Source organism: Teleopsis dalmanni, chromosome 1 (genome assembly GCF_002237135.1).
Source record: "Teleopsis dalmanni isolate 2A chromosome 1, ASM223713v2, whole genome shotgun sequence".
NCBI classification, from domain to species: Eukaryota; Metazoa; Arthropoda; class Insecta; order Diptera; family Diopsidae; genus Teleopsis; species Teleopsis dalmanni.
Genome location: NC_051846.1, coordinates 90595367 through 90616799, shown reverse-complemented (window position 1 = coordinate 90616799; position 21433 = coordinate 90595367). Strand labels below are relative to the sequence as shown.

Below are 21433 nucleotides of genomic sequence, written 5' to 3'. Positions count from 1 at the left end.
CTGATTTGGACCTAGTTTAGGCTCACTTTTTCCACCTATCACTTTGGTATTCCCTTACATCTCTTTTCTTTTCTCATCTAATCCTATAGTGTAAATTTTTTATGTTGTTGTTGTTGTTGTTTTAACCCGCCGGGACCTGAAAGTAGATAACATGAAAGGATTACAAGACGAATACATCGGATAAGGAATGGAATAGATGGGAATGAGTGTTGTGATGAGGGAAGGGGAGGGGTGGGAATAATTTGAAACTAACCAGGATCCAGTCGAAGAAACCTAGCTACTTCAAGGGGACGAGTCCAAAGGTCGATTGGACTTAAATTGGTGTGTGCGTTGGGGCAAGAAAACAGATGGGCGATTTTTTTATCCTTTTATGTGCTTGTTTTTCAGGGTGGACTATAATAACAACAACAATATTAATTGATCAATAAACAAACAAATTTCATCGGTTTTATATAGACAGGATTCTATTTCTCGTCTGTGCTTATAATCTCAGTAACACAATCAGTAATGAGTACTACATTAGTGGTATTCATGATGGGTATGGATTAGAAGTCCAAACGGCTTAATTTGAGTTTTATAAAAATAATTGCAAATATAGTCGATGATGGGAATATTATTTTAACAGAATCTAAAACCATTAAGTGATTACTGACTGGTATTATAAAATATTATGTGCTAAGTAATGAGTAGGAAAACTATTTTGATGTCTAAGACGTCTAAAGATTTCGCAGTAATTTTTGGTATTTAGATTTTGCTCCTTATTTATTGGCGAAGAATATCATTATATTCTACTAACTCTAAGCATCTTCTGAATCCTTTCAATTACAAAGATGCACCATAACTGCTGGTGATATGTTTCATGGTGATGAAAGGAAACTTTTTATAAATAGATCTTAAATCGACAGCAATACCGCGAAAAAATTGTCAACATGTTATTTCATAAAAGTTTGTAATGTACTAAAAAAGTTTTTTCCCAAAAAAATAATAGGAGGTGGTTATTATTTTATTCCTCTCGGAACTAACAATAACCGATTAATGACCAACAACTGTTTTTTCCACAAAAATAACTTATGGCAGTACTGTAATCAAAAAAAGCGATATTTTGCGATATCTTTATAAAGCATAGACAGCATAGTTTTCAGACAATTTGATGTGTCTCCTCTCTGTCCCGTAATTTTTACATTGCCTGGTGTTCGCCTGAGTTCTGCCTTGATGCCGGCCCACTATTTTTTAATCTAGTTTTCCACAGGCCTGTTAAACAAATTTGGTATGCTGATAACAGGCTTATTTTCATGCGGTCATTTACCTAATATCAAATATCTGATAAGTTTAACGCTCACCTTAGGAGTTTCACCAATCTTCAATCAAGCTTAGTCTCTTTAAGAACATCGCCACAAATATCGTTTGTCAAAAGAGAGATCGCAATAGAAGCTTTCATGCCTTACTTATTGATCTAGGATTCAATAATACTCCTATTTAGCATGGCAAAACTTTGTTTCGCATAGAAGATATGCCATTCAAAATGACAATTTCAGGCATATTCAACTTAAAATGCCTTTTGAAGGCACAACCAGCTTAATTGGAAATTTAGCTGGGCTGCTACAAGCAGCTTATCCATTCTTAGTTTTGTATGCCTTCGACATATATTCTGCAATCCGTTCTGCTCAAATGGAAGAAATCCGTCTTTTTGAGCATAAGGTCTTCTGAAATTCCAACAACTACATGTGCAATACTTACTGTAACATTTTCCAAACTCTGTCGTTTGCAAGAAAGTTCAGATTCTACGCATTGATTAGCACCTTTTAACGCCCACCTGGCTGTACTTCGCAAGGTTGTATAATCCACCTCCCGATGTTTCAGCGCATAACACCCTTTACTTTGACGTCTTGTTTGCCATGCACCATAAGCCAACCCTCCTAAATCCTACAATTATACTTCCAAGCACCTGCCAAGCAATTAGGTGTTTTCATAATCCCACTCTGTACTCGTGGCTTTCAAGATCCCTTCACTTACCTTCTTTTCTCTAAACAATGCCCATGTTTTATGACTTGACTTATGCCAATATAAACGACAAGCAGTAGAAACATACTACTAGATAAGCTTGAATTTCTAAGTACTCATAAAAAAAGTATGTTTGCATACAGGAAACTAATTTGCAAATGTGAGTCCTCTTGGTTTATCCCTAAATGTGAGAGATCGATATAGAAAGTGTCCAATGACTTTTATATAAGTATATAAGTCATAATCATTGAATTCTTGTTTCATGTCACTCATTCGCCATGATTTTATTTCGAAATGATTGGTTCCTTAAAACCAAGAAACCTATATTATCGTTTATCTATGGTATTTATATGATGTCCGCACTCTTATTTGAATACAAAAAAGATTGTGTAAAACATAGTTTTTATTTGATATGATTATGATATATACGATAAAATATATACAGTTTATTATTATATGTATATTATTATTATTATTATATATGAAGAGAGATAATATATAAAATACTACAGGTCACATTGGCGTACTTATTGTTTTGGGTTGTTTCTTTAAGCCAATTTCATTCACTTCCTGCATCGTCGTTGGTAGGATTAAATTCGTTGTTTCTGGGAAGAAAAGTGCTAAGCAGCCGCTTGCAATGGCAGTGGTAGCAAAGAGTATTGCCGGAGCATTTTTATCGTATTTAGCCTGAAAAATGGAGGTAACGATTTAATGAAGTATAAACAAAGTTAGTTTTTATTTACCAATAACGGTGTCTGTGGAGCTATCATAGAACCAAATCGCCCCATCATGGAACAAAAAGCAAGCAAGCTGTTTCTAATATTAGTTGGAAAGATTTCAGATGTAAAGAAATACAAGACTTGAAAACTGGCAGTAATAGTCATTTTTCCGATTAAAAATAATGTAAGTTTTGTGTAAAAATCATCTAAAACAGATAAAAAAATTAAAAATTAATCAGTTTGGCAATATTTTTATAGCATACTATAAAAAATAAAATTACCTGAGCTCAAAAAAATTGTACCTAAACAACACAAGCCACTTATTAACATGTAACCGAATAGAGAATAGCGCCGACCAAATCGATCCATAGTCACATATGGCAGCAAGAATCCGGGAATTTCCACTAATGCGATAAACATGAAATTATTGTATTTATCGCCATCCAAAAGCACTGCATTCAAACTAATGCCATAATAAACGAGAACATTAACGATCCAACAGAACGAACAATTCGCAATGCGCCAAAAATAATTAGAAAAAGCTTCTTTTATCGGAAATTTTCCATCTGTGGAAGAAGCTAGTTTACTCCGATTAGCTAATATAAGTTTGTCCAGTGAATGATCGGAAAGTTTGCGTTTATTGACCTTTGCAGCACGTTTTAAAGTATTTTTAGCTTCTTCTTCCTTCCCTTGACTGAGTAGCCAACGCACACTTTCTGGCAATATCCAGAAGTAGAGAATGTGAACTAATGCCGGTATGTATAGTATGCGTAACATAATACGCCAATTTTGGTAGTACTTCGCAACAAGAGCCAATATAATTTCACCAATGGCGTAAAAAATAGTTATTAAACTGCACGCGATAACACGCTTCTTGGGACCCACAAGTTCTATGCCTACAATAAAACAAGTCGAGTAAAGAACACTACATGAAAAGTTATCCAAAAACTCAAATGCTAGGAAAAATAAATATGTGGGAGATACTGAACGTATAATGCCCACAATTCCAGCTAGTAGGCCCCCAAGTGCTAGAGATGTGCGACGTCCATATCTGCAAACAAAGTTAAGTTAATATAATAATAGAACTAGAATAATATATTCCATTATTGTGTTGTCACTTTTGTTTACCTATCGGATATGAAACCGCCAATGGGAATGCCGAAAAATTGTCCAACATTATTCATGGTGCCCACAAGTGTGAGTTTCCACTCATCTGAACAATAAATGCCAAACTGAAATTAATATATTTTACTATTTTATTTAAATATAATATAATTAATGGGCGCAATGTAATTCACTTCATTTGAAATAGTGACTTCCTTATCCCGAAATATGAAATCTTCGGTGTTGCATTTTTCTGTTTCGCTGTTGTCGAAATACTGCGGATAGCATTTATCGTCTTCCATACTATCATTCGAAGATAAGCTTCTGTACTTATTACATTGGTCCAAGTCGTTATCTTTTGATGGTATGGTGAATTGAGTCCATGCCTCGTTATATTTACTTTCGACAGTGTCACATTCTGGAATATTACATCTAATGAGAGGTTTTGCTATTTAAATTTGATTTGAATATTATTGAATCGAAAAAGATGCGTAAGCGAGTGCATGTAAACAACTGCAATGGAAAACTAATTTTCTCGAGAATAATGGGTTATTGGTACCAGTTCACTAACGAAAATTATAATTAAGTTTTAAGTTGTGCAAATGCGAAATTATGCTGTTTGAAATTTGATCATTTGTTAGCTTGAACAAAATCGGAACACTAAATCCTATAGCTATTTAAACAGATATATTAACTATATCATATAAACAGAATAATCGTAACAGTTTTCCCCGTTTTTATTAGATATATTCAAATAAAGTTTAAGAGGTTTAAGGGTATTTAGGTTTCAGCAAAGACAAAGCTAACATCTTTACCTGTTTTATATTGGTTTTGTTTTATAAAAATATATATAATTGCAAATGTTCCAATTTATAGATTAATTGTCGGCTTGTTAAGTAACTTTTAATTAATCTGCTTATTAAAGCGTGTACTTGGAATCGATTTTCTATCCCGTGTATGACCTCTCCTCAGCGATGACTCTTATTGTGCCAATTTTAATTTAGGCTTTATCAGCTTTTCATAGAGTTTTTCTGGGGTATTTAGCAAACACAGTGGTCTAATTGCTGCTGGAGTATATCGGTTTCACTTGCTCTTATCAATAAGCAGTAATCTCTACCCTTTCTATATATCTGGGAAGATTCCCTCTCTAAGACATGCACTTTACATTATTAATTTTAATTGAGGTTTATTTTCCGTAATTATTATTAAAACTTCGGTTGGCACACCATCTCGTCCAAATGCTTTATTATTTTGAAGTTCTTTAGCTCGTAAGTTCTCTCTCCATGCAAATATCAATATTCTCTGGATGACGTTTTCGTCACTCCTGATCTCATGGCTTGGAAACAGGATATTTACAAATTCGTTCAGTTTTGACTTCTTTTAGCTCACTTAGTGCTGATTGTACTCCAAGTTTCTTCATTACTATTTTATATCCAAGTTTCCATCATGATTTATGTCATTTAGAAGTTCCTTTCATTTTCTTCGCTTACTTATTCTAATCACTTTTTTAAATTTCATTCCGTCTAGTTCTCGTGTAGCGCCTTGAGTTCAAACAAACTACTTTTGAGACATGTTTTTATCTTTAATCTACTTTAATATGTTATATATGCATTACCTTCAAATTTTCATATATTATTTCTTGTTATTTGAAAACATAAGAATCTATTAGAAAGAACTCTTCAAGTTCATTGTGGCTTTTATGGAATTACGAAATTAGATACTCGAGCCTCCCATAGAGGGACGTAAAGTGCGGATAGAACAAATGTGATATGCTTTCCTCATGTGATTTATGGTGGATTCACACAGGAGTTTTATTTGTAATTTTAGCTGTCAATTGTTGTTGCTTTCAATGCAAAAGGAAAATTTTTGACAGCTGAAATTACAAACGAAACTTTCCTGTGAATCCAGTATTAGATTAATATTATTATAAATAATTTACATACAAATTTTAAATTCCTATAATATTTTATATATAGCTATAATCAATTTAGATGTAAATAAGCGTCAATTATGGGTTTACAATTAAAAGCTGAATATATTTAAATATTCTTATTTATAGTTTTTTATAAGGTTTTTATTAAAAGCTTTAATTGCATTAGCAATACTAAATAAAATTATTATTACAGTGAATTTAATTTAACTGCAATAGCAGTTAAAATTTAAATGGAAAAAAATTCATAATGGGTTTTTAATTGAGTTATATCGCTGTTGAGATACATCAATTATTCAAACTAATAAATACATTTTATTGCATCTGTTAGATACATATGTAATTAGGTATTTTTAAGTATAGGAAATTGCTTAGAAGTGATATTTATAAATAAATAAAGAGTTGCATCAAATATGCAAATACATACTAGTAAATTTAAGGTTTATGTAAATTTTAATTGCGTTACAAAGAAGTGGGCAGCAATCACCTAAATGCGATCATATATTCATAAAATAACAAATACTGGTAGTACATGGAACATGCTATACATTATTCTAACAAAACATAATGGATTATAGACTTTCTAAAGAAATACAGAAAAAGGAATTAATCGAATTTAATAAGTACAAAATATAATTACATAATTTATTAAATATATTTAAAACATTAATTCTAAACAATATTTGATATAAGGGCTCTAAAAAGTTAAGTGCAGTGTTTAAACCAATATATATTCATATAAAGTCTTTGAAGGCTAACTTTGTTATTTTTCTTGCAGTCCTTTTCTTGACAGGACGTAGGGCGGTTGTACCTAAATTTAGTTACTTTTAAATTAAATTCTTACAAAATTAATTTTTGATTAAATTTCATATATTCATTTATATAAATATTTTCATTTATATAAATAATTTTCATAACACATATTCCTTCTTCTATCTATGAGCGTTAGCGCTTCAAAGAGTTCGAGCATCATCACTGCTCGAGTAAGGGAAATATATTAATCTAGCACTTCAAACGTGTAAAAATGTTCAAAGATATTCGAACAATTGTTGTTCGAACATAAAGCATTATCATACATCACTCTACCATGCGTCTACACTGGCTAGGTACAATTTTTATATGTGAATGCAAGTACGTATTATTTTCGAATTGAATTTTCGAACAACAAAATTTGCGTGTTTTACTGAAAAAATGAGAGTGAATGTAAGAATCTTGCCAAAGTTTAGCCCATGTAGACACAGTGATAATGCTCAACTTTTCGAGTAGTTCCAATTATATTTGCAGCGCTGATAAATACAACATCTGCCTCTTATTGTTGTAACTAAATGATTTCATTCGCTCTTTTAATCAATTTAGTTTTACCTTGGATTTACTCTATATATATTAGACTTTGTAGTTGCAATAAATTTGTCAGGTTAATGTTGATTTTGCTATCTTTGACTGAAGACTTCTATATTTCGAAATATTGTAATTGACTTTGATTGCATAGCTTTAAAGGAGTGTAGTGCAGTGCTATTCACAATAAAGTATGTGGTCATACGTTTACACTATAACAGTAAGTTTACACTAAAGCAATTAACTCTTCAAATGTGCCTTTTTTCAAAGAATCGAAAATATCCCTATAATAATGTGCTAATGGGGTTTAATAATAGGAAGTGTCACGATAATTTCAGTGGTAGAAATAATATAATACTGAAAAAATAATATTTTTTCTAATTATTTATATAAATTTTTTTATAATTATTTATGTTATTATATTATATTTTCTATTAAGAAAATTGTTTGCCATAATCGGTTTTAAAGTGATCGTCATTATATTTTGTTTTATAATAATGTGCCTTTGTAATTAAACTAAAATTACAAAAACTAAATAATCGCAATTTTTTTTCCATTCTTAAGCTGTATAATATATATACATACAAACACATAGACTCAGACAAAATAGTCTGCAATGTCACTAACACCATACAGGGACACATTGATGTGCTCGCCCAGTATTTTAAAAAGGGGAATATAAAGCTGAATGCAGAGAAGACACCGGCAATTTTCCTTAGCAGGATGTGCCGCCAACACCCAGAAGACTAAAGGTAGATGAACAAAAAATAGAGTGGGTCGATACTCTCAAATACCTAGGTGTAACTTTTGACAACAGATACTCTTAGAAGACACACTTCAAGTCCAAACAAACTCAAATTGTCCAAATATTGTACTCCCTCCACCCGCTCAGCAGCAGCAAAAAGCTCAACATGAAGAATAGAGTCAACATATACAACCAGAACATAAAACGAGGACTACTGTATGGTAGTATTGCGGTCTGCCAAGCGCCAAACTCCACATGAAAATATCTTCAATGAAGGCAATATATCACCTTAAGAATATTGGTTAACGCCCGTGGTACATATCCATAGAGAACTGAGAGTCGATTCAGTCGAAAAATACATGAACGATCGTGAAATAACCCAACACTCAACGTAAAAACACAGCGAAACCTGATAAACACAAGCAGATAGAAAGACATTAGATCCATCAATTATTCTTAGACACGTATTCAATTATTCTTAGTGTGAATAAGAATAATAGGTAAAATATAAAACACGTTCATATGTTAGGTAAAATATAGTTAAGGTGATGAGTCATCAATTCCTGTACATACGCATACACATACACATGTGTAAAATTTACCCCAGGTTGATCCAACAAAATAGTCAATGCATTCTATTAGTTTTTAATTTGATTTTGTATGTTTAATTTTTAGTTAAATTAAATTAAAGAAAATTATAAAAATTGAGTAACTTTCAGAAAATTACATTCTTAACTTATTAAAACATTAAACAATATTATTATAAGTTGTTAAGTCTCTATACTCTACTTAGGAGTCAAGAATTTATGTAGTAGTACTTAGATTATAAAATTAATTTCATTTCAATTATTATATTAAAATACATATACTATATAAGACTATTTTATCCGATAAACAATAATATCAAGAACATAATAGAAAGAATTAGTACTGAATAGTACTGAGAAGTATGGGTTATAGAAATAAATTTATAGCGCTCGAATCCGTTTTAGTTTCTGGAGCGGGAGGGGTCTTGGCTGCTATAATTATTTTCTGTATTATTAGCATAAACTAAATCTAAAATGTCTATTTCTTGATCTTAAAGGAAACTAAAATGATAGTTCTGGTTCTTAAACTAATAACATCATATGTTATTACAATACTAAAATAACATGATATTTATTACAACAATCACAATGTGCATATCATATAATCATATTTTAATGATTTGATTGCTTAAAATTTATTTTTCTAATCAAAAATAAAATTATGCGACTGTAATATATGATTTGATATAATAAATAATTCAATTTAATATTTATGTATAAATAATTAAAAATTGCTAATCAAGTATTTGTAAAATTTTGAAAGCTAATTTTGTTTTTAAAGAGTTTCGCGACTTGAAGGTCTGCAGTAAAGTTTATATAAATTGGCTAATAAAATTCAGCTTTCGTAGATTTACAAAAATATTTTTAATAACAAGTTTTTTTAAGATAAAAATTAGAAAAAAATAAAATAAAAATAAGATAAATTCATTATCAGTTTTTAATACACGCGTTTCTGCTTTTTTTGTGCGTAGCATAAATACATTACTCAGTCGTAAATAGTAGAGTACGCATACGATTACATTAACATTAATTTAACATGGCTATGTTAGTAACAGTAACATAGACTGCATCAATCAACAGCAGACTAATGGGCACCGATGGTGGATGGACAAATTGAGTCGAATTAATTGTGCAAATCAAATCAAAATAAAATTTCAAACCCAAAATCGATCTTCGATACCGATATATAACGATTGCTAGTATAGAAAAACCAATGTCTTATTAATCTTTTAATAATACTGTGCTGTGTAAAGGCTTCAAAAATTTATAGCTGGTTGCATCCACTATCTAGTAGTTTTATCTTGTGTGAAAAATGTTGAATAGTAATAATTTTTAATATTTTAGCAACTTTTTATAATTAAAAATTGTGCATTATGTCATTTGTTATAGTGCATGCATGACATGCACACTGGAGAAGGTATGTAGGGGACCTGTAGTATCTTGTTTCTTTTTAATATCTTACAGTGATTAACTTTAGAACATTTTTGTGACGGTAATTAATAATTAAAAATATTTTCACATTTACGTTTCTAACAACTTGAATAATTTCATATACAAACGGGATTTCATTCATGTTGAATATGAACAGAAATATTTCTCATTTGTAAATATTCCCCTTCATCTATCAAGATTTATGTATGTAATATGTGAAAAAGTATTAATGCACATACATTACATACATATATATAAACTAATAAATTCTAAAATTGTGGTTAGAATATTTTATAAAAAAACAAACGTAATTTATATTTACATGTAAATTACATTTGTATGTACACCTACGGCTATATATACATACGTGTATAAGTTTCAAGAAAAATGAAAAATTACAATCACGGACCAAGAGATTATAACTACTTTTTAATTATTTAATTGCACATAAATTAATTAAATTTTCTTTCAATTTATAATTCTTTAGAATTGAATATAATCCAATAAAAAAATCCCATTTACAATTACAAATATTCTCTTAAAAAAGAACCAGACATCTATAGTCGATCTATAGAATATAGGTATGTACACAAGTCTGATAGGAATAACTAAGTATTTTTTCCAATCATTGAAACACTTTTGATAAGCGTTTCATTGTATGTCGTTTTAGATCACTCCATGCATTTTGCTTTACGAGTTCAATCAACGCAAAACGAATACCCTTAAGGCCCGTGTTATGTAGAGTGACATGGGCACGTCAAAATTGGCTCTTACGGTGTATGACGAAAATGAATGTTATGGAGAGTGTCATATCAGTTCGTCAATTTCTAATTTTTACTATTTTTTATATTTCTAGTATGTACTTCATTACTTTGACTAAGTGACGAGACTCTCATGTCTCGACTCTCATGACCGAATATTTTTTTTTTTTTTTTTCAAAAGATCGGTTGGGAAGTAGTCACCGCGTCACTGCATCCTTGAGGATTATTGTGACATACCCACTTCAGTTCCATAGACGAGTAGCAGTTAAGAATGCCAGTATGTCCTTTGGAGAGATGTTGCCTTATTCCGTTATAAGCGAATAGGCAATGGATAAGTAGCGAAGTCTGAGTCTTGCAAGACCATCACAGTGACACAATATGTGTTCTGCTGTTTCCTCTTCTTCGTAACAAAGTCTACAGCTATCGTCTCCAGTAATACCTAGATTCAATAAATGTTTTTTAACTCCGCAGTGTCTAGTTAGAAAACCTGTGACAAGTCGGATGCTACTTCTGTTCAGCATAAGTAGCTCCCTAGTTCTGGCTTTTGATCGAAACGGCATGGATTCTTTTGCTTGTCTGCAGGTAATTGTATTATCGCAATCATTCTGAGCTGCTCTTTCCAGCCATTCATTAGTTTTAAGTTTAAAAAAGCTCCACGAAGGACCGCAGAATGGTTGTGGCCCAATATAGTATGAGGCCGCCCCTTTTCTCGCTAGTTCATCTGCTTTTTCGTTTCCCTCAAAACCGCTGTGCCCTGGAATCCATATTAAGTGGACTCTGTTCCTTTCAGCAATGTCTTTGAGAAGTAGATGGCATTCCCACACTATTTTTGAGGTTACTCGAGGTGAGCGTAGTGCCAGGAGTGCCGATTTACTGTCAGAAAAGATATATATGTTTTTTCCTGTGACGGGTTTACCTTTATATACCCTGAGACATAGTTCAATTGCGTGTACTTCAGCCTGAAAAACTGAGTTTTCTTTACTCATACTCGCAAATATTTCCTCTTTATGACCGAATTTTCTCTCAGCTGTTTTTAATTTTTTTTTATCTCCCTTAAATCAATTCGTGAAACAAATAACCACGAATAGCGAAGAAAATAATGAGTATTACATAGAGTTTTGGGTGCCTTTGACACAATTTTGACGCGGTTGTAGCTCCCATTTTGTGCTCATATCAACTGCGTCAACATAAATGATTGTGAGGTTAGTTGATTTAAGAACGCCTACTTGTGATATAATTCTTGAAGAATATTTAGTTCTTTAATCTAAATGATTATGAATTCAAGCGAATAGACTTGTGAGTAATGTAGATGTCATCAACACAACACCCTCTACTTTTTTGATTATTTTATTTACTCAAGGTTTCGAAAGACGTTTACCTGCGGACTCTTCATTCATTCACGAAGAAGAGTTTCCTTGAATATACTAGCAAGAGCTGTGTTATATTTTAATACTGAATTTGATGTGCAAAATGGACCCCTTTTGAGGCGTTTATCTTGTTTGCATCCGGTGATGGTGAATGTCACAACAGGGTCGAGAATGGAAACGTTGTCTCTCAATAATTGTTCATTGGTGAGTGGTTTCCATGACTATTCGGATTATTGTTTATTCTCCTTGTCAAAAAGTTTCGTTGCATAGGACTTCAGAACGGCTCAAGAACCGAGAGATCAATTTTTGTTGAAACAAATAGATGCATATTGGGAAATAAATTTTTCTAAACATTGGCCTTTAGTCTTGGTTTTTGAATGTATGGTATGTTGAAAATACATTAAAGAGGGAGTCTGACAAATTTATTATATTTATTTATTATCAATTTATAATGTTTATATTTATAATTTATTGTTTACTTTATTTATTTATGTATATTTTTTATACATTTATATTTATATATAATTTATTATTTATTTATTTATTATTTTATTATATTATTTTTAAAAGTTTATTTGTGTAGTGAAAATAATTGTAAGATTTATAAAATTGAGGCTGTAATAATATCATTATTGACTATATTATAATTGAATTACGATATATTTTAATGTACATAAAGAATCGATGAGATACAGAATACAAGTACATTGTAAATTTTAAATGTTAAATTTAAATTAAGTGTTAAATGTTTTTGTAAAAACAACTAGAAGGATAAATAAATAAAATATGTCGAACGTAAAGACAAGTACCTTAATTACGCTCTGCTTAATTAGAAATGTTAATTAGTGATTCATTAATTACCCACTATTTGGAAAAAAGTGAAAGCTTTTGTATCTAAAAGTAGATTTATGAATTATTAACAATGGAATTGGAGTTTGGTTTATTGATCTGAGGAACATAAACATTTTATTTGACAAATCGCATTTCAATGGATTGTCACAGTTGAATAACAAAAGCTTTAAATGCGGCCTGCAAGTGATTTAAATATTAAAATCTTATGAGATGCGCATTAACCTATGCCCAAATTGATAACTTCGTCGCGTGATTTCTTCTTATTGTTATTATTTGTATAATTAAAGTGTTCAAAAACATTGAAGTCGATGATTCAGAAATTATTCAAAAATAACAAAAAATCTAGCTTCAGCTTTTCCAAATAAATAACAAGTAAATGCCTAAATACACTTCTCTTCTCATAGACATATATATATAATTATTTAAAAGATGTTTTTAGAACGGAATCTTTCATTTGCTTGATATACATATACAAAAATCTAAGCTAATTAATCATATTTAGCTGAGTTGTTTAATTTTTAATTGAAAAACAGGTGTAAATTTATCTAAACCGATCGTTTTGAGTTTCAGTACCAACAATTATCTTATAGTTATATATATCAGTATACCTTACATGTTATTATATATTTTAAATAATATTTAATAACATATATAATATAACATATATATATAATAACTTTTAAATAACAAATTTATATATATTTTGCTTAAAATGTTTAATTACATCAAAAAACTTACTAAAGGTTAGTTCTAACTAAATTCACTTAAAAACTGCTCATTTTTTACAAAAAAGATAGTGTTCTAAAATTAATGTCAAGAAAACCGCAAAGAGTTAGCCAAATGTATCGTCTAACAAAAATAAGTGATAAAATAGAATAAATGCCAAAAGTTACCTATGCACGACGCTGCTAGCTGTGAAGACATACGTCACCGAGAAAATTGCATTAAACAACATCGGAACACAGATGAGTAAAAACACAATTAATTGAAATTTTCCAAACTGGCCTATACGGATCAAAATCGAGTCCAAAGTCAATTCATCCTTATCGGGTTCCAATGAGTCGGCATTGTTAGTCTGATTGGACATCTTTGTTCGTTATTAAATCAGCGATAAACAACTACGATTGTGAAACTTAAAATTAACTTTTTTTATGATCCAAACAAATCAAATTAAATTATCTCATATCACATTAGCACACGCGAGAACAAATTATAAAGGCTAGTACACGCAGTAGTAAGATTAATAGCGATCAGTATGGCGCGATTATAAATTGTGCAAGCGACGATCACCGAACCGTTGCACTCCGACTTCCAAATTGAACTGTGAGGTACAAAGTGTGTTGGAGCACTGACAACAACTTACTCACCAGTACTTTACCGGCGCTTCGTCTTGAAGCCGATTGATTCCGGTTGTGATAAATGTTTCGGAATTATTTAAGTGACCTGATTAGCTTTATCTCGTCGAAAAAGATTGATAATAATAGATGATAAGGTGAAGACAGATTTAGCAATTATAATATATAACACAATATAGTCATATCTTAAACATTGTAATCGATACACTATATTCGGTCTTTCAAGTTCAAAATTAAAATAAAAACCACTTGATATACTTAATTAGTGCATATTCAAACTCAAATTAAATTAATAATAAATCCACATTGATTTTTTTTTGACTATAATAATTCAAGTATAAGCACATAAAAGCTTATAAGTGTTTACGACCTACTTAGAGATATTATTTAAGGTAAACAACCGATTTGACACCTGTGTACACTGAAACTACATTCACCGATACTTAATGTCGTGTGATGTCGTGTATACTTTAGATGTAGTAATAAATCGAAAAATTATAGATTGAAAGCATTACTTATTAGGACGTACTTTAGTTTATTTTATTATTTTCAATTTATAATAATAAAATAATTTTAATAAAAAAATATATTATTATTAAATAAAATATATGTACGAATTTACTGGGGTTGCTGCAAATTGCAGTAATATATATTTATTATAATATATATATCTAATATACTAGTGATCTGATTTGAATTGCACAATAGTTTAAATGCATCTGACGATATGTATCTGTGTTTTAAAAATGATTATGATTGTATATTGTTTTATATATAAACAACATGTAGTCAGCTTCCAAACTAAATGGCATAAATGCAGGAAATAATTTCCTGGTTTAAAATTCCCTGATTGTTTATATGGGGCGGTACGTACATTAAAAAGGCTGACTAAGAAAAGTCAACACAAAAGGATTTCCAGTCAAAGACGTTGTTTTCACTGATTACACTAAGGAACCAGTTTTTGCATATACATATACCATATAGTACAGTTCACAAATATCTTTATGTGTGCATCCACTAACATACATACTTATTTACTTACTTAGCATTGATATGTGACAAATCTATATGATATAACTATGTGGCATATCTATGACTCTTTTTTATTATTTTATTATTAAAAGTTTTGACGTGAAATCGCCCAACAGTCGGTACTGCGACCAGAAGATTCCTGTTGTACCAATTTCACTATTTATTGCACAAAGCTCTTTAAAGCTTTCTGCACAACGTCCAGAACTATATCTAGAGAAAAGCTAATATGATCCTTACTGTGATATGAAACAATTGCCAGTTAAAATATTAAGTACTTATAATTAGGGAAGGAAAAATTTAAATACAGTATTTCTCAAATCTAAAAATAATTAGATTATTTAAAACTACCCAAATTAATATATTATTTTCTACAAATTTTTTTTGTTCCTAAGTAAAAATAAAAACTATAAATTTGTATTTATTGGATACTAGTTAGGGTGTTAGATCCAATCCAAAAAGGTGTCTAAATACTAGGTCGGTGTGAGATGGTGATGCTTAGATGTTGAATAATTTGATAATCCGGTATTTTTCTACTGATTCTATTTAAGATACAAAGATCTGAATTCTTAATTTTCTGATGAGTCATACAATGTCAAATATATCTCTGAACTGATTAATGAAGTGCCAATTGTAGGGTGCAAAAAAAACGTGTTGCTTTGTCATTTGCAAGAGAACAATCATTCACATTTTTTTTTCATTCATTTGTAATTGTTTAACTAGCAATTTAATTATCAGAAATGGCAAATTAAAGTAAGAATAGCAATTGAACTTGTTCATTGCGATTACAAATTTAAAGCAAAAATAAATATAATTTAATTGGTTAAATAATCTAATTGTATCGCTATTTTTTGCATTTGTCTAGAACATTGTTTAACGTATACAAATTGTTTTATTTGATTGTTTTCAGTTTATTGACATGTATGAAAGGTTCTCATCGAATGGCTATAAAAAAATTAATAGAGATTTAATAAAACGTGCCCAATAAAAAATTTTTGAATTTCGATGAAAATTTGAATTTGTATTAAAAATTTAAGCGTTCAATTCTATCAAGAATATGACATTCTTGCATATATGTACATAGCATAATATAATTTTTTTAAACAAAAAATCTCAAGAATATGTAAAATATTTATTCCAAGTTAAGGTATCAGATAATGATTTAGAACGATATCCAATACCTTGTTTAAAATATGTGTTTTATTTCCGAATTCTACCGAAGAGCTCACTTTAACATCACGGACGATGTCGTTAGGTATGATTTTGTTGTTCTTATCTCGTTGGTGTACAAAATGTATTCGGTCCCTAAAACAATCTATTTCGCCTATTTTTTACAGTTGATTCAAACCATTGTTTAGTTATAAGGTTTGGAGGCACTTCTTGAGATAAAAGTTATACGTACATACATCAACAACAGCTATGCAGTAAAGAATTCGTGGTTGGATTCGTTGTCTGACAAAATAGAAATCGATCTCTTATGGATAGTTTTGGGTATTTTCGATTAGATTTATTTATTTAATAATCAAATATTTCTTTCATTATAAAATGAAATCGGTAAGTTACCGATTAATAAAACCTGCGATTGACCAACAGTTCCAAATCAGAACCTATTAACTGTTTTTTCCTTAATCTATAATAAGCATTGATATATATAGCTGCTTATTAGAAATGCTTATTTTATTTTCTATTTCTTCCATTGTAAAATGATATCGGTAAGTTACACATTAATAAAACCTGCGATTGACCAACAGTTCCAAATCAAAATCTATTAACTGTTTTTCCTTAATCTCTAATAAGCATTGATATATATACCTGCGAGGTATATGCATAAGATTTTTTTGGTGAAGAACAAAGATGATTTTTAAGAGAAATTAATTTATTTTAATTCAAAATATTATCCATCGGCTTCTATACATTTCGCTCATCTTTTAGGTTATTTCTCATTACTATCCTTGTTTTTTGCGGGAGACCATTTGTCGAGTCATTTCCTAACTTCCTCGATATTGCTAAACTACTGTTCTGTGAGCGTGTGATGCAAAGAGATGAAGGTCAGGTGACACCAGGCCTGAAAAATATGGCAAATGGATGCCCCATCAAAGTGATTTCAAGGTGTCTTTGGATGATTTTGCTGTGTGAAACGGCACAAAATTACGTTTCTGGCCTTTCCGAGGCCATTATACATTAATCACTTGTTGGCGATAGGTTAGATTAGGTTAGGTTACTGTGGTCGTCCGAAGACTCACTTAGACCATAAGGTCCATTGTGATACCGTAAAGAATTTGATACAATGGTTATAGGGACAACCAATTGGTACTGGCCACAAACCCATTGACACGAGCTATGGAAATAGAATCTAGCTTTCTTAGTAAATTGAAAAAGTGTGACCCTAAGTAGGAGAGTCTATGTCTGCGAAAGCAGGACACTGTAGCAGAAGATGTATTGATGCTGGCGATAGCGTTGTACATTAATGGCTGTGTCGGGCATCAAGAGTTCATAGCACACAATACCGATCTGCTCCTACCAGCCACAAAGCTGAAGCGATTGGGTGTTGATCGCTTTACCACGAAGCGAGATGGTGTTGAGTACCGGCTTCATCAGGTTTTCAAAATAAATCTATTTTTGTCACCCATCACAATTTGATACAAAAAAGACATTCTTTCGTGGTGTTGGAGAAGCAATTTACAAGTAACTTTGCGACTTTTAATTTGCGGTTCATTTAACTTGTCTGGTTTAAATTCATTTACTAAATTTATCGACCCTCCCAATTGCTCGTAAACTTCCAACGATTTTTTCCTGTGACACATTTAATTCTTTTGCCAATTGCTGTTGAGTTTGAGTTGAGTTATCTTTCAATATCATCCTGCAATTGCCCATCTTCACATTTTTGGGTTTAAAAGAGTGCTCACGGTCTTTCATATAGAAATTACTATTTTTAAATTGTCGAAACCATGTCTCATATATTGTAATCAATGACACGTGCAATTGTTCTTTTACAGGTATAATATTCGACATGATCATTCTAAATATTCAACAAAGACGCTAGTTTTTGGAGGACGCAACTTGTGTGTGTTTATAGCTTAATGTATCAATCGAACACAACGAAACATATGTCAAATTAATACGCTGTGTGCATTTCACAAGCGCCATGGTTTAGTTAAAACTTATGCATATCTCTGGTACACATAGGTGCATACATGTCTTCATGGTTTTGTTTGCTATGTTTATAATCGGCAATATTCGTTGTATTTTAAATGTCATAACAACTTGAATTTTACTTATCAATATAATTTCTTTTAAAAGTACTGATTTATTAAGAATATTTAAGAGTATTCAGTACCTTTTATTGTTTATCGGATGATTTGTCTATGGTTTCAAAATAGGCAATAGTTCTGGCAATCACTTCTAAATTGCTGCTTTACACGTTATATGAAAGTCTGTGATCGTGGGGTAGTATCGTGGGGTAGTATCGTGGGGAGTCAGATTTGAAACTACGGTGGATGGGAAAACAATTCAAATTGTGATTTGTTCAGTTTTGTTATTGTAATGATTTGGCGATTGGATACTACCAATGTATAAATTTTATCACATACTTAATATTATATCTATCTTCCTTTTTCAAAGTATTGGATAAAAAAATATCGTGTGTACCACAAAATTCGGAGGATAAGTCAAAACCAGATGACATTTGCATTTTGGTCACTTTGGGCAGTTGTAGCCGGTTGCTATTCATTCAGCTGACTGCCGATTCGGCTCTGGGGTAGTGATGGATCTATGTTGCGTCTTTTGTTCCATATCGCTTGCAAAAAATTTAAACAGCGCTTAAAGTCATCAACATGTGAGCATGCTATATGGTAAAAATTTTGAGCACTTCTTTATCAACAAATGTAGTTGAAAATTTATCTACACTTGCGTTATCTTTAAAATGTCAGTCATCTTCCTGAACTATACTTTGTGCTCATTCTAAATGGTTTTTTAAGCATTTTGGATACCTTTTTGGACAAACATCTTATTCGGACGCTCAGTGAATTTAGAAAGATTTATATTAGCTCAACTAAGAGAAGTAATATATTGCATACGCGTCCATTTTTTCCATTGTTTTTTTTAATTAATAATTGTTTGCAATTTGGAGATTAGTAAAATACTATTTAAATTTCACATAAGATATACCACATTAATTTTGTTGACATATATTTAATAAATATTTTCTGGTAAATAGGTCAAATTTGATTTAATTTAAATAAATGAAAATAAGAAAATAATTAATTGTTTAGTTTTATGTGTCCATATATGTTCATTCGATGAAAATAAAGTCATTAATTTTTGAAAATTTTTAATTTAATTTTTTAAATTAATTTGTGATTCTTTAATGATCTTCTATTGAGATATAAATACCCAAAACTTAGCTTAGAAATTCTTGAAGCTTGCTGGTCGGAACCACGCATAGACCTTAAAGATCCGTAGCGATAGTAGATAAAAGTTTTTAAGAGCAGGTTATAACGTCGTACATTACTTAAGATATATGTGTCAGTGCTAAATTTTAAAAGATAGATCACTCTAACGTCATAGACTAAAAGAGCCCTACAAAATTGGTACCCGTAAATAATGTAAATGGAATTTTTGAGAGGCCCTTAGGACTCGGTGCTTTGTTAAAATTAAATTGAAATTAATTTGCAATTTATAATTAAAATTAAGCAAAAATGTACAATTATTATCATTGTATATATTCACAATATGCTGATGACAATTATTTAAGTATATACAATAGTCATAAACTTAAATTTTGTGATACTGTAAAAATATTTCTTTTAACTTTTATGATGTTATAAAATTGTTGAAGTCACAGGTTTATAATTTTTGTTAATCAGTAAAAATTATATATTAAAAAAAAAATTTAAAAAATATCTTTTGGGGCTTACAAATCGATAAGAAATTTTAACTAATTTTTTTTTACTCTACTAAAATTCTGTCGTTTCAAATATGATTTTCACATTAATATGTATCTATATTTGTTTGAGTTTTGAAAGGAAATTATAGTATATATTAGGGCTTAAATAAAAATAAAATATTAAATAAAATAAAAAAAAAATAAAATATTCTTATTTAAGCTGTAATCGTTATTGTTTTATTAAAAAATAAAAAATATTTATGTAATAACAATATTAATCAATTATAATCCAAAAATATATAAAAATAATAATTTATTTATTAGGGATTTTTGTTGTTTTTTAAATTATTATTTAAATAGCCACTGCAGAAATAGATAAGCTTTGATCTTGCCGAATCTTAAGTATCCTTCAAACGAGGCTGTTAATTAAATGCATTCTTCTATGTATAGAAGTAAAGTTAATAGTGATCTCAAAGCTTTGCTTGGCATGTCAGTTGTTATCAAGAATATACTAAACCCTACAGAGAGTCACTAACACATCATGATAATATTCATCATTCGTTTTTCTTTAAATGGTTGCTCGATAGCAACGCCAAAAGTATACAAATACAGACCGCATAACGATATAGCCAGCATTTAATACATATTGAACTGAGTATTAGAAGTACAAAATTACTCTAATAAACTACGTCTTCTATTTATATAGTAGTTGTAAAAAAAATTCATCTCTAGTATTATGAGAAATTAATGAGAATGTAATATACCAATGTACTATACTAATGGGTTTTTATTTTTGAAAAAATTTTTTAAGTAGAAATGTGGCTCAATGTATTTATTTTAACATCTACTGACTTTTTTCTCAATTCTTTATGAGTTGTTCAAACATATACTTAAAGATGAATATTCACCCTGTCATTTTGCACGTATGTAACACTGATTATACTGGTCTCGAGCAAGGTCGCCCAATCGAACTATTCATAAAAAAGCCAGAACTGAAAACTTTACAATGAATTTCATATAAATAATACTACATTTATTTATTGGAATTATTTATTTGGTTCAACATATAAATTAATTTAGTCACATAGGATTTGTAATTTGAAGAGATATCCTTCAAGAAGTTTAACTCAACTTCTTGTATTCTTAATTTATAATGATTAATTGCATTCCATTTAACTTAATAATATTTACAGTCAAACTAAATCTTACGTATACTTATATATTCCTAAACTTAATGCAGATAATATGAAAATTAGAGGAAATGAATCATTTACCGAACGAAACATTAGGATTGAATGTAGTGATGAGTAGTTTCTGCAGTAATTCATCATT

General features: G+C 30.3%; 1 protein-coding gene across 2 annotated transcripts; it reads right to left on the bottom strand.

Moving 5' to 3' along the window:
• Positions 1 to 2444: 2444 nt before the first annotated feature.
• Positions 2445 to 14186, bottom strand: LOC119670881 (solute carrier family 22 member 3). 2 transcript variants are annotated; one of them, XM_038081315.1, is made up of 6 exons: positions 13726 to 14186; positions 4019 to 4256; positions 3849 to 3952; positions 3002 to 3771; positions 2745 to 2926; positions 2445 to 2688 (listed from the first exon to the last, which is right to left on the bottom strand). In XM_038081315.1, exons 1-6 carry the CDS (start codon positions 13917 to 13919, stop codon positions 2515 to 2517), a joined length of 1662 nt encoding a protein of 553 aa, XP_037937243.1. In that variant the 5' UTR covers positions 13920 to 14186; the 3' UTR covers positions 2445 to 2514. The 2 variants fall into 2 exon arrangements, with proteins under 2 accessions (XP_037937243.1, XP_037937244.1); XM_038081316.1 differs by having other exon boundaries at positions 4019 to 4242; positions 13726 to 13840.
• Between the last annotated feature and the right edge of the window lie 7247 nt (positions 14187 to 21433).